Here is an 18,075-nt window from a genome sequence, read left to right as displayed (position 1 = left end):
TGCAGGACCACCCACTGCCCACCCCACTGCTCTCTGTAGACTCCAGCAGGAAGAAGCTACCTTTAGACCATTTTACTACCCAGGCAGGAGGAAGTTTTTCTCCTTGCCCAGCAACAGCCCAGCCAATGAGAAGCCACCACCAACCTGAACTCTCACTCTCCTCCAGTGGGTTTCTGCTCATAACTGCCCCTCCCAGTTCCTCCTTTTTGGCTATAAAGTAAGGCTCCGCTCCTTTGTTCTCTAGCTGGCCTATGAGTTTACCATAGTTTGCATGTCCCGAATTGCAATTACTCTGCTACTCCCAAAGAAGCCGTTTTTGCTGCTTTTTAAGGTTGACAAAACTGCCCAGTCTGTGCGCTTTGGGACAGGGTGGACAGTCAGAGCTGGAGGTAGCACTTGCTCCTACGAGAGGTCAGGCCAGGCACCATCTCCACATAAGTGGGGGCAGGGGTTGGGAGTATGATAAATGCTGGTGGGCATGGGGACTGTCTGAGAGTCTGGTTGGCCTCTCACGAGTCCCTCGTGGGCACAGACACATGGAGGCTGGGGATCAGCAGGTGGTTCAAAGCCTTTATTGGACCGGGGTGTGTGCATACAGGGACATGAAGGACCTGCTGTCACAGCTCTGATGGAGGTAGGTGACCTCCAGAGGTGAGGCGGAGACCTGGGTGCAGGGCTAAAGGGCTGGCAAGGCTGGCAGAGCGCCTTTGCAGGGTGCTGGGGAGGTGGGCGAGAGTCCAGGGATGAGGCTGGGCTGAAGGGAAAACTGGGCCTGTTGATGAGGGTCTGATGCACACCCCGGGAAGCCTCCAGGACTGGGGAGCGTGTAGGTAGTAGGGCGTCACTGGATAGAGAGGAGGGGCGTGGGCAGCAGTGCCCAGGGCTGCAGGACCCCCAAAGAGCTGGGGATGGGGGTACTCCACTCCTGACTTCACACCCACACCTGGAGAGCTCGAGTCTGCCGCATTCCGAGCTCTCTCGGTGGGAGCTGAATAGCACCACGGACAGGAGGACAGCGCCTGCAGGGCTGGGCTGCAAGCCGGGATGGGGTGAGGGGTGCTAGCAGATCCAGCGGATGAACCTGTCGAAGAAGCCCGGCTGGGACAGGCTCTCGTAGTCCTTCTCACGGAAGATGGCGGCCGTGTCGCCCAGGCTGATCTTGGAGAGCACGTCCATGTCCACATCGCCGCCCACGGCCACCACAGTGGGCACCACGTTCTGCTTGCGCATGGAGTGCACCGCCTCATCCAGGCTGTTGTTGCCCGTGACGCCGTCCGTGAGGAACACAAAGGCCAGCTCGGCATGGCGGCGCGCCCCGGCCCGCGTGCCGAGCACCACCTGGTTGATGGCGTGCACGATGCCTGAGCCCACATGCGAGAAGGAGTTGAGGTAGCGCGCATTCTCCAGCGCCTCGTGGATGACCGTCAGGTTGGAGGTCAGAGGGAAGGCCACCTGCTGCTCGCTAGGGCCCCCGAACTGCAGCAGCGCCATGCGTGCGTTGAGTGGGTCGTCATCCCTGCGCGCCAGCGTCAGCCGCCGGGACACTGCCTCCACAAAGCGCTGGGCCTTGTGGAAGTTCTGCTCCCCTAGTCGCTCGGAGCCGTCCAGCAGGAAGACGATGTCCACGGGCCGCTGGGTGCACTGGGCCACATATAGCTCTGGGGGGAAATAAGAAGGGTGGGCAGGGGCGACCCAGGTATGGCCCCGCTGGCTCCGCCCTGGCCCTGCCAAGACCCAGCCAGGCCACAACCCCACCCAGGTGGTCCAGCCCACCCACTGGAGCAACGTGGACTGCTGCATCTTGGGGCACTGCACCCAAAGTCACTGCTGTTGGGAGCCCCCCCAACAGCCCCTGGGCAGGGGCCTGGAGTTCCACACTGTTGTCTCCTCAGACCCTCACTGGCTCTCCTGGTTATGCCTCTACCAGGAAATGTCCCCAGACCTGACGACATAAGGCCCTTTCCACCCTACAAGCACCGTCTCTGCCTAGTGCCTGCTCCAGGCTGTCCAGGAAGAAAGGGGTCAGCAAAGCCCCTTCACTTGGCCCAAGAACTGGACACCCTCAGAAGAGCCACAGTCTGTTGGGGAGTGGGGGTGGGAGAGGGGCAGGGTGGCTGTTACCATGTTTGCAATTGTGTAAAAAAAACACTTGAAGACCCCGCCCCGAAGAACCCCAGATTCAAGGACCCACCTGTGGCTCTGATCCCCAGAACCCCCTGCCCCAGAGCTGCCTGGCACCAGCCCACCAACCACATTTCTCCTGGCCCTTGGAGCACTGGAAAGAGAAGGAGCCTGTGTCCCCTCTGACTGGACAAGGCTTTGGTGGGCAGTGGGCACAAGTGTGGCCAGACCCCTGCAGTAGCCTAGGTGTCTCACTGCTACCTGAGGAGAGACCCCCTTGCCGCCTTCTGGACGGCTGACCAACCAAGGACACACTGGACAACGTGGGGGCCAGGCTGCAGCCAGGACTGAGGCTGGGCGTCTGGGGGTTGCAGGTACCCGCATATCCTGAAAACCCATCCCCCACACACGTGGGACTACCTGGTCCAGAAACGCAGCCAGGCTCCTTCCTCAACACCTTGCTCGAGACCTCAACCCTAATTGCCACCGGGGCTGGGCAGGGACAGGACTGGTCCTCCCACTCTGGGCCAGCTCCTCAGCCCCATAGGCACCCCTCCTGGACATGGGGCTGGAGAGGACTCTGTTCACAGCCCAGGTCTGCCCATCCTTGGGGCTGGCTGCTCGGGGGTCCCATCAGGAAGGAGGTCCTGACCCGCAGCACCCAAGCCCGGGGGCCTCAGCCCAGAACCGGTCTCTGCCGCGGCTCCCACCTGCGCGGGTAGAGCAGCCAGCAGCAGGCCACCCCAGCACACAACCGACCACAGCAAGGCATTCGCATTCTTTGTTTCTCAGCTTTTATAGAACATTTAAGATGTGCTCACAGCTTCTACAGGACACCCCAGATGGGTGTGTCGCTACAAGGTGCCAGGCGCCAGCAGACAGGATGCTTTTCTAAGGAGCTTATTGAGGACATAGCTTATTTTCATGGCAGTGCAAATGAACAGCAGCTTCTGTTTTAAATGTACACGTTCTGAGCGCTCTGACCCCAAGTCCCACAAGCAGGCAGACGTGTGGGGAGGGGCTGGTTTGGGGGAGGTTTTCCTCAACATGGGCACAGAGGCCACAGGCTGAGCCAGGGCTGTTGGGGTGGTCAGAGGACTCTGCTGGTCCCCTTCTTTCCCCACACTGACCCCTACCCACAGCAGGGGTCCTGTGCAGCAGGGAGGTAAAACCCTGCCTGTGGGAACCGGGCTAGGCACAGACAGGAGTGGGTACAGGGGACCCAGCCCAGGATGAGGCCTCCTCTCTGTTAATTGGCTTCGGGGGAACCAGGCCCCTGGGGCTCTGAGCATGCCTTTGAGATGGGGTGCCTCTGCAGTCCCCCGAGGGCCTGGGGCAGGTGGAGAAGGAGGAGGCGGTGCCTGTGGTCCCTCTCCAGCTTGTTGGCCAGCAGCTATGACAGGTTTGCCTTAATGGGTGACTCTTAACGACCTCAAATGTGTGAGACAGCTCAGCTAGATTGGGGGTGGTGGGGTCGGCCGAATACTGTCCCCCCAAAATGCCTACATCCTAATCTCAAAGCCGGCGAATGTAACCTTATGTGGTGAAATAAGGATTTGCAGATAGGGCTAAATTACAGACTTTGAGAGGGGAGATTGTCCAGGGTTACCTGGTTGGCCCTAAATGCCCCCTGGGTCCTTATAAGGGAAGCAGAGGGAGGGTAGGCGACAGAAGGGAGGCCATGTGACCACGCAGGCAGCTAGGAGCTAGGAGCGGCAACAGGAAGACCCTCCCTGGAGCCCCTGGAGGGAGTGTGGCTCTGCCGACACCTTGGTTTTGGGGTCCGACCTCCAGACTGAGAGATTGCTGTTGTCAGAGCCCCCAGGGCAGGCAGGCAGCCTGGGGAGCGAATGCGGCCCTGTCGGGGCAGCTCTGACCTCTCTGAACATTGGCAGCCCTGTGGCTTCAGCAGAGTGCCAGTGCAGTCTCAGGGTCACCCACGATGTCCCTGTGCACCAGCTTAAAAGTGTCAATGAACAGCTCCATCCATTCCTGCCGCTCGCCTCCTGTGGCGAACTTGGCCCGCTCAGCGGTGTAGACCAGCACGGCCACCAGCCTGGAGTAGGCAGCCGGGTCCTGCGTGAGCTCCGTGGCGTTTAGCAACTGTTGGATCTGGGGGATGGTCGAGGGGAAGGAGGTGTCCGGGCCCTCTTCCGTGCGGAGGAAGGTGACCGGGGGCACATCGCCAGGCCGCGGTCCATCTGCGGGGCATCCAGAGAAGGCTTTAAGGGACGTGGTCGGCGTGAGTGGGCCTCCAGCCGCCCTCCTTGGGCCTCTCTCCTTGGAGGTGAGTTAGAGCCAAAGCCAGGAACGGGGCCGAGGCTCAGCCAGGGGTTGGATGAGGAGACAGGGACACTGTAGTGCCAAGGCTGTGGGGGCCAGCAGCAGGGCACGTGCCGAGGAGATGGAGCAGAAGGCCTTCTCGTCCCCACAGGCCTTGGGAACTAACGACAGGACTCTCGGCTCAGACTACTGCACTGAGACCTGAGCAGATTCTAGTACGGCTGCTGACTGCTCAAGGCCGACCCTGGGATGGTGAGCCCCGCTCCTTACAACCCTCCATGTTGCCAGGAGAACTCACTGCGTGCTGCAGCCCAAACGAGAACAGGGTCCCTCTCAGAACGGTTAGTTTTGAAAGCCTGCAGTTATAAAACCTTCTCTGCCCATCGAGACGTACATTTTCACCCACCCAGAATTGTCCCGTTGGGGACCCGGGAGCGGCAAGCATGGTAAACACTCGGGGACACTCTTGCCCTCTCTCCCAGCCCCTGGAGGTCCGGGTCTCACTTCCGTGGGCACCGGGCCCCAACCCGTACCACTGCCTCCTGTCCTGCAGGGCTGAGAAGTCTCCCCTGGGCCCCCTCTCTCCTGCAGTAGTGATCTCAGAGTGAAATTTGTCTTTGCCGCCTTCACCTAGAGTCCAACTCTTTGACACTCTTGTGGTTCTGGCACAGTCAAGCTGCCCCGGCCTGGTCCAAGCCCAGGCAAGGCTGGGCCTCTGGGTAGGCAGGGCCGTTTGGCCCAGAAGGTCAGGGCCATGCCAGAGGTGGTGGCACTGCCCTCCCCATGCCTGCCAGCGCCTGTTTGCAGCCCCCAAATGCTGAGGACGCCGCCCAGCCTGCCATAGCACAGTCTGCATGTCACGGCACATTCTATAGTCACATCTGCTTTCTTCTCTCTGGTCACGATGTCTGTTTTACTTGGAAATTTCTACTTCCTGACAGGAGGGTGAGCCTGTGAGTTTGAGGGTAGGTAGTAAAGAGAATGCAGGGAGGGGGCTTCAAGGGCCCCATTCCCTTTCTCTGCCAGGTCCTGGGGGATCAGGGCAAGCAAGGTCACTGTGCTGGGGGCCAGCATTACTGTAACGCAGGAACCAGACAAAGGTGTCACAAGAAAGGGAACTGCAGCCTGAGATCTCTCCATGAGCAGATATAAAAGTCAACAAAAATCAGCAAATCGAGTCCAACAACATAGAAAAACACACTCCACGACCAAGCGGGGTTTGCCCCAGTCTGCAAGGCTGGGTCAACATTGGAAAATCAACTACCACGTCCGCCACACCAACAGGCTGAAGAAGAAGCTTATGATCACATCACCAGCCCCAGACACGCCAGCTGACAAAGCCCACTCATCCGCGGGGGGCTTCGAGGGGTGGAGGGACCTTCCTCAGCTCGGGCAGGAGCAGCTACAAAGAACCTCAGCTACCACGGAACGACAGTGAGGTCAGGGCCGGGGTGAGGATGCCAGGCACTGGGGTTTGGGGTCTGGTTTCTGCCCTAGAGGGGCCACGGTTACTGTGGGACCCACCCCAGAAGGCCTGCGGTGCCCTGGGGGCAGGACACAGCCTGTGGGCTGAACGGGTCTCAGTGTGGAGCCAGGGCCCCTTGACTCAGGAGGGTCAGAGCCCTTGGGCAGCATCTCCAGTTTGGGGTGGTTCTGGCCACCACACAGCTGTCCTCAGCTGACTCAGGAGACCCCAGGCCCAGGTGGTCTCTGGGATGACCCCACAGCTTTGTCACAGAGACGACTTCGAGGAGCATTTCCTTGGAAGTTCTCTGTCAGAATAAGTGGGAACCCTGGCTCCCAACTCAACACATTCCTTCCCAAAGATACCTCAGCACCTTTGACCCTGCCTGGTGGGCCCCAGCTGCCAGCCAGGAGCCCAGGAATGCCTCTGGTTTCAGGCACAGACGTGGGTGTCCTCTGCGGATCGCCAGCAGGGCCCGCACCCTCTACTGCGGCCCCACCTTTCAGAGCCAGCTCCGGCCCTTGCCTCAGGGCACCCTGGGCGGATGCCTCTCACTCAGCTGCAGAGGGGCCAGCAAAGGTTCCAGGACCAACAGGGGCTCAGCTCCTGCCACCCCTGGGGCACCTGCATGGGTGCTGTGGCCCCAGTCCCTGTGCAGCTGCAGAGGTGTCAGCACGATCCCAGAGGAGTGACCATGCTGTCTTGCCCCTTCCTGCCTCTGGCAGACTCCTCGCCCCTGGAAGATGTCTTGGAGACAACCTCTGTGCACCCCAGGGCTCCAGCCACGCACACAATGCTCCGTGTGGGGAGGGGCACGGTCCCCTAACCCAGAGCTGGAGTCAGCTCCCAAGGGAAGATGGATGAGCTCTCGGGGTCTGAAAGAGCTAGCACAACAGCCTCCTGTGACTGTGCACACTTCACCTCCCCCAAGGTTTTAAATTAGCCATTTTGTTTACTGGCTCCAGGGCTTCTGCCTGGGGCAGCCGGCGGGTTTGGAGGGGGGTGAGGGGTGGGGGGTGGGTAGGGGTGGGTTAGGCCCTGAGTGTCTGTCTCTCTCGGGCAGAGGAGACCACCAGGTCTGAGCACCTGGGCACCAAGAACAGGTCCAGGCCCACAGCACCTGCCCCCTGCATGTGCCAGGTGGGTGGACCACTGAAGCCCGCTGAGCCCTCCAGGCCCCTCCTCAGACCTGCTGGGGCCAAGGGGACCGAGAAACCCAGGGCTCTGGGCTGAGATTCCAGTCTGAGGGCTTCTCACTAAGGAGGGGCCCCCACAGTGCACTTCCCTATGAGACCCACTGGGCCCTGGTCACTGCTGGTCTAGGGAGGGGCACTTAGCAGCACCACGTGTTACCTGTTTGGCAGGGAAGGTCCGGGCACACGATCTGGGGGTCTAGGAGAGAGGAAAGGAAGCCGGGGGTTCTGGTCAGGCTCTGCTGCCCAGGGGGGCTGGGCTCCCTCAGTGGCCCACTGACACCCCGGCCACTTCCCTCCTGAGGTCCCCTCCCCTCCCGCAGGGACAAGGGCTGACAGGCCAGGGGGGAGGTGTGAGGCCCTGCTGCTGCTCACCTGGGCACAGGACGTCCTCCATGTCATCGATGAACTTCTCGGCCACCAAGTCGGAGAAGAGGGTCATGTTGCGCACCTGCTGGGGCTTGTCACACGCAATGGAGTAGAGGTTCTCGCTCTCGTGCTTCTCGTGGAACATGTCCCCGATGCCGATGGCTGTCACTGTGACATCATGGTTGCACAGCGCCCGCAGGTTGAGGTCGTCATCCCGGGGGTCGTGCCGGCCGTCCGTGATGACCACCGCGAACACGCGGGTCTTTTTGCGCCGGCTTTCCTTGATCAGCTTGTTGTAGGCGAACTTGAGGGCCGAGGGCGTCCAGGTGCCGCCCGCGATCCACTCGAGGTTCTTGACGGCCTCCTTGAAGCTGGACAGCGAGTCGATGCGCTCATCGTCCAGCTGGATGGCCTCGAAGGTTCCCTCATGGCTGTACTGCACGACGCCAACTCGGGTCCCTGTGGCAGCGGCCGGGGGTGTGAGGGGCTGGCCTGAGCCCCGTCACCGCCTGCACTCGCCACACACAAGTGGGGGCCTTGGGACCCTCAACCAAGCCAATGTCCCTCCCAGGACTGGATCTCAGGACGTCCCACCCGCTGGTCTCCCGCCCCTGCCCCTGCCCCTGAGGGGGTGGTTGACCTGTCTCGGACTTGGGGTCCTTGGCGATGGCCCCCAGCCTGTTGACCACGTTGATGACGAAGTTCTTCTCCAGTGTGAAGTTGGTGTAGCCGATGCTCTCCGAGCTGTCGATGACGAACACCACGTCCAGGGCGCCGCACCTCTTCTCACAGTCTGCAGGCCGGCGGGGGGCGAAGGCTGTGGGCACTGACCCAGGACTGGGGTGCGCCCCCCAGCCCACCGGGTGCACGGTCAAGTGCACAGTGGGGAACAATACCATGGGGGGAGGGCGGGGCTCAAATGATGGCCCCGACCCCTGGGAGACAGCCCGGGACTGCCCAGCAACACCGCCCTGTGGGGCTGAGACTCACCGCAGCACCCACACGTCTCTCGCACGTAGGTCATGACGTCACACTCCTGCAACACAGGGGTCATCCCCGCTAGGACAGCGACCCAGAGGGATTGGAGGGAGCTGGGGTGCTGTCGCGGGGAGAGTCTGTGGCCCTGCTCCCCTTGCCTCTGACCTCCCCCTGCCGACCTGACCCTAACTCATCCCTGCTGACCTTGCCCTCTGACCTTGCACTAACCCCACTCCTGCTGACCTCACCCTTTGACATTGCCCTTGCTGCCCTAGCTTTTTTGGTTTTAGGAGAAAGGACATGGACACCATCCCTGGGTGACACCTACCGTGAGGCCGGGGTCTCCGGGGGGGCCAGGCTCTCCCTGGAGGAGGAAGGATGACAGTGAGAGGCAACTATTGTCGCAGGCGAGGCTGGGCAGGGTCCCTGCACACTGACCCTGCACTTCCACCACAGGGGCAGAGCCCTGTGCTTCAGGGTGTGTGCTGGCCCGGCTGGCCCAGAGACTGTGGCATGAAGGCCACATGGACCTGCGACTGACCTACCTCAGGTCCTGGGTCTCCTCTCGACCCCCGAGGGCCCGGCTCACCAGGGGGACCAGGATCTGCCTGAGAAGAAAAAGGACAGGTGGGCTTAGCAAATGCCTAGGTGGTCCCTGTACACCTCCCTGGTTCCCGGGACAAAGAGAGGCAAAGAGAGAGAGAAGGAGGGGGGAGGAGAGGGGAGGAGACAGGAGTGGGGAGAAAGGATTTGGGGTGGGGGGGAGGAAGAGTGAAGAGAGATGAGAAGGGAGGTGGAGGGATGAGGAGGGACAAGAGGGAGGAGGAGTGAAGAGAGATTAGGAAGGAGGAGTAGGGAGGAGGGGGGAGGAGGAGGGATGGGGATGGATGGGAAGGACACTTACAGTTTCTCCCTTTTCTCCTTTCAGCCCTGGTGCTCCTTTTACTCCGAAGTCGCCTCTTCCCCCCTGGGACACAGGACGCACAGGTTAGGTTGGCAGAGAGGACATCTGTGGGAGAGCTCTGCTCGCCCCCACCCAGCCTCCCAAGACCTCCGGCGAGTCTGCGGAGTCTGCCGGGGACATGGGGGTGCTTTGGAAACGGGAGGACCTGTGCTTGGCTCTTAGGGTCCGTTAGATGGCAACAGCGCAGGGCATCTCAGGGGACCGCAGATTTTGGGTTGACAGAGACTACACTCAGCCAGTTGGCTACCACACTCAGCACTCAGCACAGGGCAGCTGCTGGTGGCCAAGCATGAGGTGAGGGGCATGGCGCTCCAACCACGGGAAGCAGGGCACGGGCCACCCCAGGCGCGTGCAGAGGGGCCCCACGTACCTGAGGGCCAGGTGAGCCTGGTTCGCCTTTGTCTCCCTGGAAGAAAGGAGGGGTGCGAATTACTGGACACAGACCCCAGAGAGCTGAAGCACTGGCCCCAGTGACATAGCCGGGGACCTGCAGGTTTTATGCAGCCCCTTTCCTTCCCTCGTGGTGGTCTTAGTCATCATAACCTGTGGGTGAATGCGGCCTGCACTGCGTCCAGACAGTTCCTGGGGGACCTGCGTCTGCCCCTGAGGTATGCCTCTCACGCCCCCTCCACACCCTGTGCCCCTGGACGAAGTCCCTCCAGGGAACCAATGGGAACCTTCAGGGCCTTCCCAGCAATGCCTTCCCCTCCCCGAAGCTCCCATCCTATGCCAGGACTTACAGTTGCTCCTCGGGGTCCTGGGTAGCTGATTCCAGGCCTGCCAGGGTCTCCCTGGAGGAGAGGTAGGCCCATCAGGGCAGGTCCAGTGGGAAACACGAACAGTCATCATGGACTGAGGGCTGGCGGGGCTGGGCTTTGGGGAGGGCATGCTTCCCTGCAAGGTGAGAACTACAGCAGCTGTCCTGCCCCCTGCCGGCCCCCACCTCTCTAGTCCAGCCAGGCTGGGAGGGGGTGTACCTTTGGGCCAGGCCGTCCTGATTCTCCACGGGGACCAGCATCACCAGGGTCTCCCTGAGATCCCTGAGGGCAGAGAGAAAGAGGGGAGTTGGTACAGACAGACCGACTGCGTCCAGCTCTGACCACCAGGGGATACTGCCTTGCTGCCCTGAGGGTCACTGCCTGGCTCCTTTTCCACATGCCCCCTCGGGGCTCCCAGGCCCCACCCCTGATTCCTGCTAACCCCCTACCCCCCACCTGGTAAAGCTGTACCGTTCAGGGCAGGACCAGGATGTGAGGTGCATGGGAACCCTTGGCTCCTGTCCCACTGCCTCAGTTTACCATGGGGACAGTGTCCTGCCGAGGACAGGAGAACCCAAGTGGCACTACAGGGCAGGGGAGTTAGACAGTGAGGCTGAGGACAGACAGGGGCCCCAGAGCCTCAGGACACTCCCAGGTGTTTTTCCACTGACCTGCTTCCCGGGCTCCCCCAGAGCCCCCGGGGGACCTCTGGGTCCAGGCAGGCCTCGGTCTCCCTGGAAAGAAAGGGCACCACAGAGACCCTGTCATCAACCCTGCAGACACTGAAGGGTGGTAGGGAGCTGCTGCCCTCCAGGAGGTCCCGGGCATGGCCTCGGTCCTTAGCCCTGGCCACAGCGGCCCTGGCAGGGGCTGCAGGGAGGGAAGGGCAGGGCCAGGGGTTCCCAGGCTCAGGTCCCTCCATCCAGGGTGCTGGATGCCGCCTGCCCCCAACTTACCTTGGCTCCTTTGCTGCCGATCTCCCCAGCCAGGCCCCGGGGCCCCTCGGAGCCAGGGTCACCCTGCGAGAGGAGATCCCAGTTATCAGGGGTGTGTGTGGGAGGGGGTGCAGCAGGAGGGCATTAGATTTTCTGGAGAGGACCCCAGTTTGTGGAGGTGATGTTGGAACAGCAGCCCTGCCTCTTGCAGCTCAGGCAGGATCACCACCCGTTCTCACAGGAGGGGGTCTCCCTCAGCTCTTCAACCACACCTCACAGGAAACTCTGATTCTGCCCCAAAGACAGGACACCCTGCCCCAGCTACAGGAGTGTGTGTGTGGTGGGAGCCTGTGGGTAGAGCAGTTGGCAGCCTTCACGGCTGTGCGCTGTGCGTGTGGACTTGGCCGAGCCCCACCCAGGTTCCTCTGCAGGCAGTGCAGGTGGGGATGCCCTGGCTGCCTCTCGCCTTCCCAGACCTTTCAGGGAGTGTCCCCACTGAGATGCCCTGGGGTCACTTTCGCTCCCCTTTGCCATGGGACTGTCGACCAGGCGCAGAGGCAGACATGGCGACAGCACCCTCGCTTTCCCGGTGCAGACACTCACCTTCTCGCCTTTGCGGCCATCACTGCCTGGGCTGCCCTTGGCTCCAGGGTCTCCCCTGCGCCCCTGCAGAGAGTGGGCGTGTGGGTGTGGGCTACAGGGGGACACCACACTCTGCTCTACCCATGGGGACTCTGGTTTTGGGGTCTGGAGGCCCCTCAAGAGGGCCTCAGCCTAGACCCTCATCCTCTGCCCTATTGGTGTGATCCCAGCCAAGGACTTAGGAAATAATGGTGGGGAGGGGGCTCCCGGTCAGCTGTCAGTCCAGGTCGCCTTTCAGCTAACGTGATTGGGACCTGGGTTGGACTGGCTTTCAGTGCAGCCGCTCAGCTCACTTACAGCACGGGCCAGGCCAGGTCTCGGGATGCACCCCCTGGAGGACCAGCCCTGGGATTGGGCCCCTCCCACCCTGTGGCAGGGCACCCTGGGGCTGGCTTGGTGGCATGAGGATGCTTATGTGGGACCTACTGAGTGTGTGCCTGGGCCTATGTTCAGCCCTCAGGGGTGTCCTGCAGGAGGGCAAGGTCGGGGTGCTGGGCTACTTCATGGGCACTGAGTGTCTATCAGGGATGTGGCTGAGCTTTTCCTCCTCTGCAAGGGGCGTGTGGAGGAGACAAACTGGGGACCCTCGGGCTCAAAGGGGCCCAAGCAGGGCACTGGGCAGGCAGTGCTCTGGACCCTGGGCTTGAGGGTCCTGAGGGGTGTGAACTCACTGGCTCGCCTTTGCGTCCTCGGGGCCCAGGCCCGCCTTTGGCCCCTTTCACGCCAGAACTTCCTGGGGCTCCGTTGTTGCCTTGATAGCCCTGTGGGGAGGTGACAACTCAGCCAGGTGGGATGACCTGGGCCACATGAGCAGGCTGGGCCTTACTTGGTCAGGTGGGACTGGGTGTGACTTGGGGAGTGGGTACTCAGTCACTGGCCGAAGGACAGTCTGGTTGCCTGCTCAGGGCATGGGGCTGGTGCGGGTGCCTGCTCTCCGTCCTTCCCCCCACTTCTGATGGTCCAGTGGGCACTGCAGTGTGTGGCTGGGGCAGGAAAACAGGGACCTCCAGGGGCACTTGCCTTGCTTCCCTTGGCCCCATCGTCTCCTGGGGGCCCTCTGCGTCCCGGGCGGCCAGGATCCCCCTGGAAGGGTTTGGAGAAATCAGCTTCACGTCCCTTGGATATGGGCTATGGGGCAGGACTCTGGAGGGGCTGGGGGCACATGCCTCTCCTACCATGTCAGTGGAGCACACTCTTGGGGGACAGGGCTCCCCATTCAGCTCCACAGGTGAATGAATCAGACACGGCCCCTGTCTGAGGCTGCTGGCCAGGGGAATGAATACAGGTGGGCAGAGGGATACCTCAGGTGGCCCAAGAGGCAGAACCCCACAGGCACCCAAGAGCCTTCCACAAGAGCCCCCTGGAGGCCTGGCAGGAGGGTGGGCTTGTTACTGTGGCCATTCAGGCACCGTGCAGCTGCGTGAGCTGTGACACAGAGCTCTGAGTTGGACACAGTTGGAGAGGACCTGAGAGGGCACCCCATAGCCCCCTCAGTGTCGGCACCCACAGTTCCCAGGCAGGACACTCCTAAGCTTCCTGCCCCTGACTGCCTGCCTTGTCTGCAGGGATAGGCCCTCTCTGCTGTGCTTCTCGGCCTAAGTACTTCCCCCAGAGGCCCAGCACGGCAGCAGGGAGGAGGCCACCTGGAGGGCAGGGATCCCGGTCTGCTCTGGCCGCCACCACATGGGCTAGAACACCTACCTTGGCACCCTGGTCTCCGGGTTCCCCAGGGCTGCCTGCGTCCCCTGGGTAACCGTCGAGGCCCTGTGAGAAAATGGGGAGAGAGTCTATCTGGGTCTCTTGCTGAGAGCTGCCCTTGGGGTTTCCCCACTGGTCAAGGCCAGCTGACACCAGTCCCAACCCCCACCCGCATCATCTGAATTGGTTGGATGCCCCACCTGGGTCTCGGTGGCAGAACCCGCCAGACCTGGGCGGAACAACCAGATAAACCTCAGAGCTGAGCTGTCAGGACTCTGGGGAGCAGCTGCCCCCGAGGCCATTTCACCCTGTTGTAGTCCCAACCCAGTCTGGTCCCTGAGCAGGGGCAGGGACGGCAGGGCAGGGCTGAAGAAAGCAACCAAGCTCAGGGCTCCCAGTCCCCCACCCCCACCTGGCGCTTGGCGCCTGCACACGGTTTTAACGTTAATGCGAAGAGGAGCCAGGGCCGTGCTTACCCGACTCCCGGCATCTCCCTTGCAGCCAGGGGGTCCGATGCGTCCCAGCTTGCCCTGAAATAGGGTAGGGGAGCAGAAGATGTGCCAGGGGCGAGACTCAGGGGATGATGCGCCAACGACAGGTGTAAATATGACAGTGTGACAGGTACAGGTGCAGTCCGTGCCAGCCTGCGAGCACTGGGCACACGTGGGCTAATGTGTGTCTTAACGGCTTGGCTGTCACGGTGGCATCTCTGTGGGAGCAGGACAGTCCCTGACTGTGGCCCTGGCACAAGTGTCCAGAGTGCCTCCTCCAGATGTGTGCATGCCTGTGTGCACCTGTGATGTTTGTGTACACGTGTGCCTGTGTGTGAACTGCCACTCAGGACAATCTGGGGTTGTGTAGAACAGGCTGGAAAGTTCCTGCAAGGCTGGGCCTTGGTTTTCAGAAGCAAGTGTCCATTCCTGCCCTTGCAATGGCCTCATTTGTCCTGCGTCTGCAGCATAGGCACAAACTGGGACTGCTGAAGCCACACACTGTGGGGAGAGGCCAGGTCCCAGGGAAGGACCGAGAGCCTGTGAGATGCTGCCATGCACGATCCCCCTGCTCGGCTAGTGATGCAGCCCGAGGAGCACTCTACCTTCTGTCCATCAGTCCCATTCTTGCCCGGCAGGCCGGAGGCACCCTGGAGGAAGAAGGGAGAGGGGACTCTTGTCAGCCCCGACCGTCATCCCTTGGAGGAGCAGGAAGGGAGGGTGCCCTGCCCACCTGGCCCAACATGTGGCTTACCTTCCGCCCATCAGCTCCAAATTCTCCCTGTACAGAAGGAAAGTGAGGCTGTGAGCTCAGGTCTGCAGCACCACAGACCCCCCCACCTTTGGGGTCCAGTTCTGCCCTCAGCCAAACGCGAGGCCAGAAGGACCCCAGAGCAAGGCCACTACAGCACAAAGCCATATGGTGCCCCCAGCAGGAACCGCAGGCTCTCCGAGGATGCTGTGGGGAGTTGGGGCCGAGGCTCAAGCAGACGCTGGGTGGAATCTGGCTACTCGGAGCTGGAATCTCACCTTCTCTCCTTTGAAGCCAGGAACACCCTGAGGTCAGAAGGAAAGGAAAGCAGCATTATGGGGGGGAGTGTGTGTGCGACCCAGCAGGCCACCAGAGGGGGTAGTGGTCACCAGCCTCGGGAAGAGAGACAGGACGGGCTCAGGATAGACGCTGGGTTTGGGGACAACACTCAAAATACTGAGGTGCTTCATTTCCTTGAGTTAGGGTTGGGGAGGCGGGCTGGGCCAGAGATATCCTGACCCTGTGGGCTGGTCCCACTTGGAACCAGGCAGCCCGTGGCTTGTCCCAGTGTCCCCAGCCAATGGGGCAGGGCTGGGCACAACTTGCCTTGGGTCCTGGGAATCCGATAGGGCCTTCAATGCCTGGGTCCCCCTGTGGAAGAAGAACAAAGGGCCATGGGTATTATTCCAGCCTGGAGAGCAGGGGCCGCAGTCCTGGGTGGGAGGACACTCACCTGTTGTCCCTTCTGACCAGGCTCTCCTGGCTCGCCCATGTTGCCCTTGGTGCCCTAAGAACAGACAACAGAAAAGGGGTAAGTTGAGGCAGGGAGGAGTGGGGTAGGCCACGAGGGACCCTGTCTCTGGCTCCTGGGAGGTGGAAGAGTGACAGTCTCGGTGTCAGTGTGGCTTGGCTGCTGGTCCCACCCAGTTGACAGCGGCAACGCCACATCAGGATATCTCAGAGTAGGGTCAGCGGCCCCCAAGAATCCTGGCGCTGTCGGCCCAGGGCCTGCCCTGGCCGTTTCTCTGAGCTCTGAAGGATAGTGCAGGGCTGGGGCGCCCACCGGGCCTCTCTGCTGCAGCGGCTCCGACTCCGCCCTGGCCGGGGCAGTGCCCACCCTCACGCTGTCTGTGACACCAACTTGTTTGCTTTATAAGAGTATTTTAATGGCAAATCTTAATTTCAAAAATGTCCCTAACTCTCCTCAAAATGTCATTTAAAAGGAAGTAGATAAAATGGAATTTTAGTTCCTTCAGGGTCAGTGTTGAACCCATCAAAGTGTAGTTGGCCCTAAATTCATAGTTCAAGAGGGTTTTGGGGGCTTCCTGGCAGGGCAGACTCCAGGGCTGGGTATCTTACCTTCTGTCCGCGGTAGCCTTTGGGGCCAGGGGGCCCAGGGATCTCTAGACAGCTCACCTTGTAGCACTGAAATAAGAAGCAAGGGACAGCATGAGGGCAGCGTGACAAGTCCAGCGGGGAGGGAGGGAGGATGCTGCCCAGGCCCCCAGCCTGCTGGGGCAAGCCATCCCAAGCACAGGTCTGGAGAAAGGACCAGAGTCAGGAGGCGCCCACCAGGGCAGGGGTCTATATATGCTCTAGTCCAGCCTTGGAAACAGAGGCTGGGCTGAGTGGTGACTAACAGGAGCAAGGACAAAAGAGCGGTTGGCCAGGCGCCCTTGTGCCTGAGTGTTACACCACTGTGCCGTGCGAGGCTCTTCCAGGGGAGGGTGTGCTTGCAGGAGCCTCGCTCAGTGGGAGGCACTCCTCCCCAGCCTGTGAGCTGGAGCTGGGCGCACAGGCATGGGGGGTGTCAGGCACCCGGGGCTGCACATCCTGTGCTGGGCATCGAACCAGCCAGCCGTCTTCTCTTGACCTGGCTCAGGCGGAAGGAGCTTGTCAGTCCAGGAGGCCACCCTCAGCCTCAACGCTCACCCACTTGGCATGTGCTTCATGGATGACCCTAACTCTGACCTCCTGGGCTCAAACAGCATGGTTTGGATCAAAAGCCATCGTACCAAACTCAAGAGTCTCAGGCCCTACATGGAGCAGAGGGGTCTCTCTCCCTGGTGCCCAGGCAGTGCCAGGGAGCTGGCAAGGCGAAGTGCGTAATCTCTGCTGGGTCAGCCCCTCAGAGGGCTCAGGGCACACCCAGCAGGGCTGGCAGGGACAGAAATGCCTCTCACCTCTCCATAGGCCTCATGTTTCTGCAGAAAAGACAGAGAGAAACCCTGGTTAGTCACGAGTTGGAGATCTGGGCTGCTCCGCATCTGGCAGGGAAGCCAGGGTATAGGAGCAGGCGGGCCCCTGACCAGGCTTACCTCACTCACAGAGGGTAAACTGAGGCTGACGCCCAGTGATCAGGTCCCAGGGCTCCTGAGCCCACCCAACACCCCATGCTTGTGGGTTGATGGTGGCCCTGGGAGTATGGGATGCCATGGCTGCTCACCATGACCTTGATGATGCGGTTGATGGTGTCCTGGTCGATCTCGGTGGAGTCTGGCCGCATGGTGGCGTAGTTGCTGCGGTAGAGCTCGTGGGGCGAGCTGGCGATTTCCCGCAAGCCCTGCTCATTCAGGTTCCGGTTGGGGGCCACAGCGAAGAGCCGGATGCCTTCTTCGCGGGCCCGCTCAGCCTGCAGCTTGATGCCACCGCATGGGCTGCCAGTGACATGGCCGTCGGTGATGACCACCGCGAAGTTGACCACACCCTTGGTCCCCTGCTGCTGGACCTGCCTGGTCATGTTGCCGAGGGCACAGTCGGTAAAGGTACCACGGCGGAAGGAGCGGATGCCCTGCAGGCCCTTGATGAAAGAGGCCCGGTCGCTCCCTGGCGGGCTGAACACCTCCACCTGGTCGGAGAAGTGCAGGCCGCCGTAGCGCCAGCTCAGGTCCACCTGGTCCAGGTACAGCTCGTCCTGCAGCTGGCTGATGAACTGTGGCACAAACTGCTGCATGTGGTAGAGCAGGCTGTCGGTGGGGGACTGCATGGTGACGCTCTCCGAGGTGTCCAGCACAAAGTACACGTTGACGGGGCAATCAGCTTTCTCTGCAGGACACGGGAGGAGTGGTGCGGCTGCACTTGCAGGACCTGCGGTGGGCCATCCTGGGACCCCGTGCAGGTTGGTGGTCCTGGGCTCTGCTTCACGCGGGCTACACCTGCACATAGGGCCCTGGCTCCCCACCAGCTGTCCGTGCTGACCCCTTTGCTCACCACAGGAGCCCCAGCCCCCACGGCTATACCTGGACAGCTGCTTCTCTCTGAGGTTTCTGGTGCGAGGACCTGCTGCTGCTGGGCGTGCAGAACCCCCAGGAGCCCCCAGAGCAGGAGGGCAGAACAGGATCCCCGGAGCATCTTGACAGCACCCGTGGTCCCTGACGTCCTGCAACAGGGAGGAGTGGCTGCTGCAGAGAGCTCCCTTCCCTCCCCC

At 61.4% G+C, this 18,075-nt stretch overlaps 1 protein-coding gene across 2 annotated transcripts in view; it reads right to left on the bottom strand.

The window, feature by feature from the left end:
• Window positions 1-550: 550 nt before the first annotated feature.
• Window positions 551-18,075, bottom strand: part of COL6A2 (collagen type VI alpha 2 chain) — a 30,759-nt gene continuing 13,234 nt past the window's right edge. Inside the window, exons 2-28 of one of the 2 annotated variants that reach the window (XM_024562510.3) lie at window positions 17,888-18,027; window positions 17,095-17,693; window positions 16,832-16,852; window positions 16,008-16,073; window positions 15,382-15,435; window positions 15,255-15,299; window positions 14,927-14,953; window positions 14,652-14,678; window positions 14,503-14,547; window positions 13,883-13,936; window positions 13,410-13,472; window positions 12,729-12,791; window positions 12,380-12,469; window positions 11,670-11,732; window positions 11,088-11,150; window positions 10,803-10,865; window positions 10,351-10,413; window positions 10,114-10,164; window positions 9,744-9,779; window positions 9,314-9,376; window positions 8,955-9,017; window positions 8,738-8,773; window positions 8,422-8,467; window positions 8,072-8,224; window positions 7,438-7,890; window positions 7,223-7,261; window positions 551-1,658 (exon numbers count right to left, since the gene is read on the bottom strand). In XM_024562510.3, the coding sequence (XP_024418278.1) occupies window positions 1,060-1,658; window positions 7,223-7,261; window positions 7,438-7,890; window positions 8,072-8,224; window positions 8,422-8,467; window positions 8,738-8,773; window positions 8,955-9,017; window positions 9,314-9,376; window positions 9,744-9,779; window positions 10,114-10,164; window positions 10,351-10,413; window positions 10,803-10,865; window positions 11,088-11,150; window positions 11,670-11,732; window positions 12,380-12,469; window positions 12,729-12,791; window positions 13,410-13,472; window positions 13,883-13,936; window positions 14,503-14,547; window positions 14,652-14,678; window positions 14,927-14,953; window positions 15,255-15,299; window positions 15,382-15,435; window positions 16,008-16,073; window positions 16,832-16,852; window positions 17,095-17,693; window positions 17,888-17,999 (3,057 nt within the window). In that variant the 5' untranslated portion in view covers window positions 18,000-18,027 and the 3' untranslated portion in view covers window positions 551-1,059. Of the gene's footprint in view, window positions 1,659-2,880; window positions 4,323-7,222; window positions 7,262-7,437; window positions 7,891-8,071; window positions 8,225-8,421; window positions 8,468-8,737; window positions 8,774-8,954; window positions 9,018-9,313; window positions 9,377-9,743; window positions 9,780-10,113; window positions 10,165-10,350; window positions 10,414-10,802; window positions 10,866-11,087; window positions 11,151-11,669; window positions 11,733-12,379; window positions 12,470-12,728; window positions 12,792-13,409; window positions 13,473-13,882; window positions 13,937-14,502; window positions 14,548-14,651; window positions 14,679-14,926; window positions 14,954-15,254; window positions 15,300-15,381; window positions 15,436-16,007; window positions 16,074-16,831; window positions 16,853-17,094; window positions 17,694-17,887; window positions 18,028-18,075 lie in introns of those variants that run through there. The other variant, XM_045196668.3, reaches the window with a different exon arrangement.

This window comes from Desmodus rotundus, chromosome 2 (assembly GCF_022682495.2).
Source record: "Desmodus rotundus isolate HL8 chromosome 2, HLdesRot8A.1, whole genome shotgun sequence".
Classification (NCBI taxonomy): domain Eukaryota; kingdom Metazoa; phylum Chordata; class Mammalia; order Chiroptera; family Phyllostomidae; genus Desmodus; species Desmodus rotundus.
Note: the sequence above shows the minus strand (reverse complement) of the source record. Positions and strands in the feature narration are given on the sequence as shown.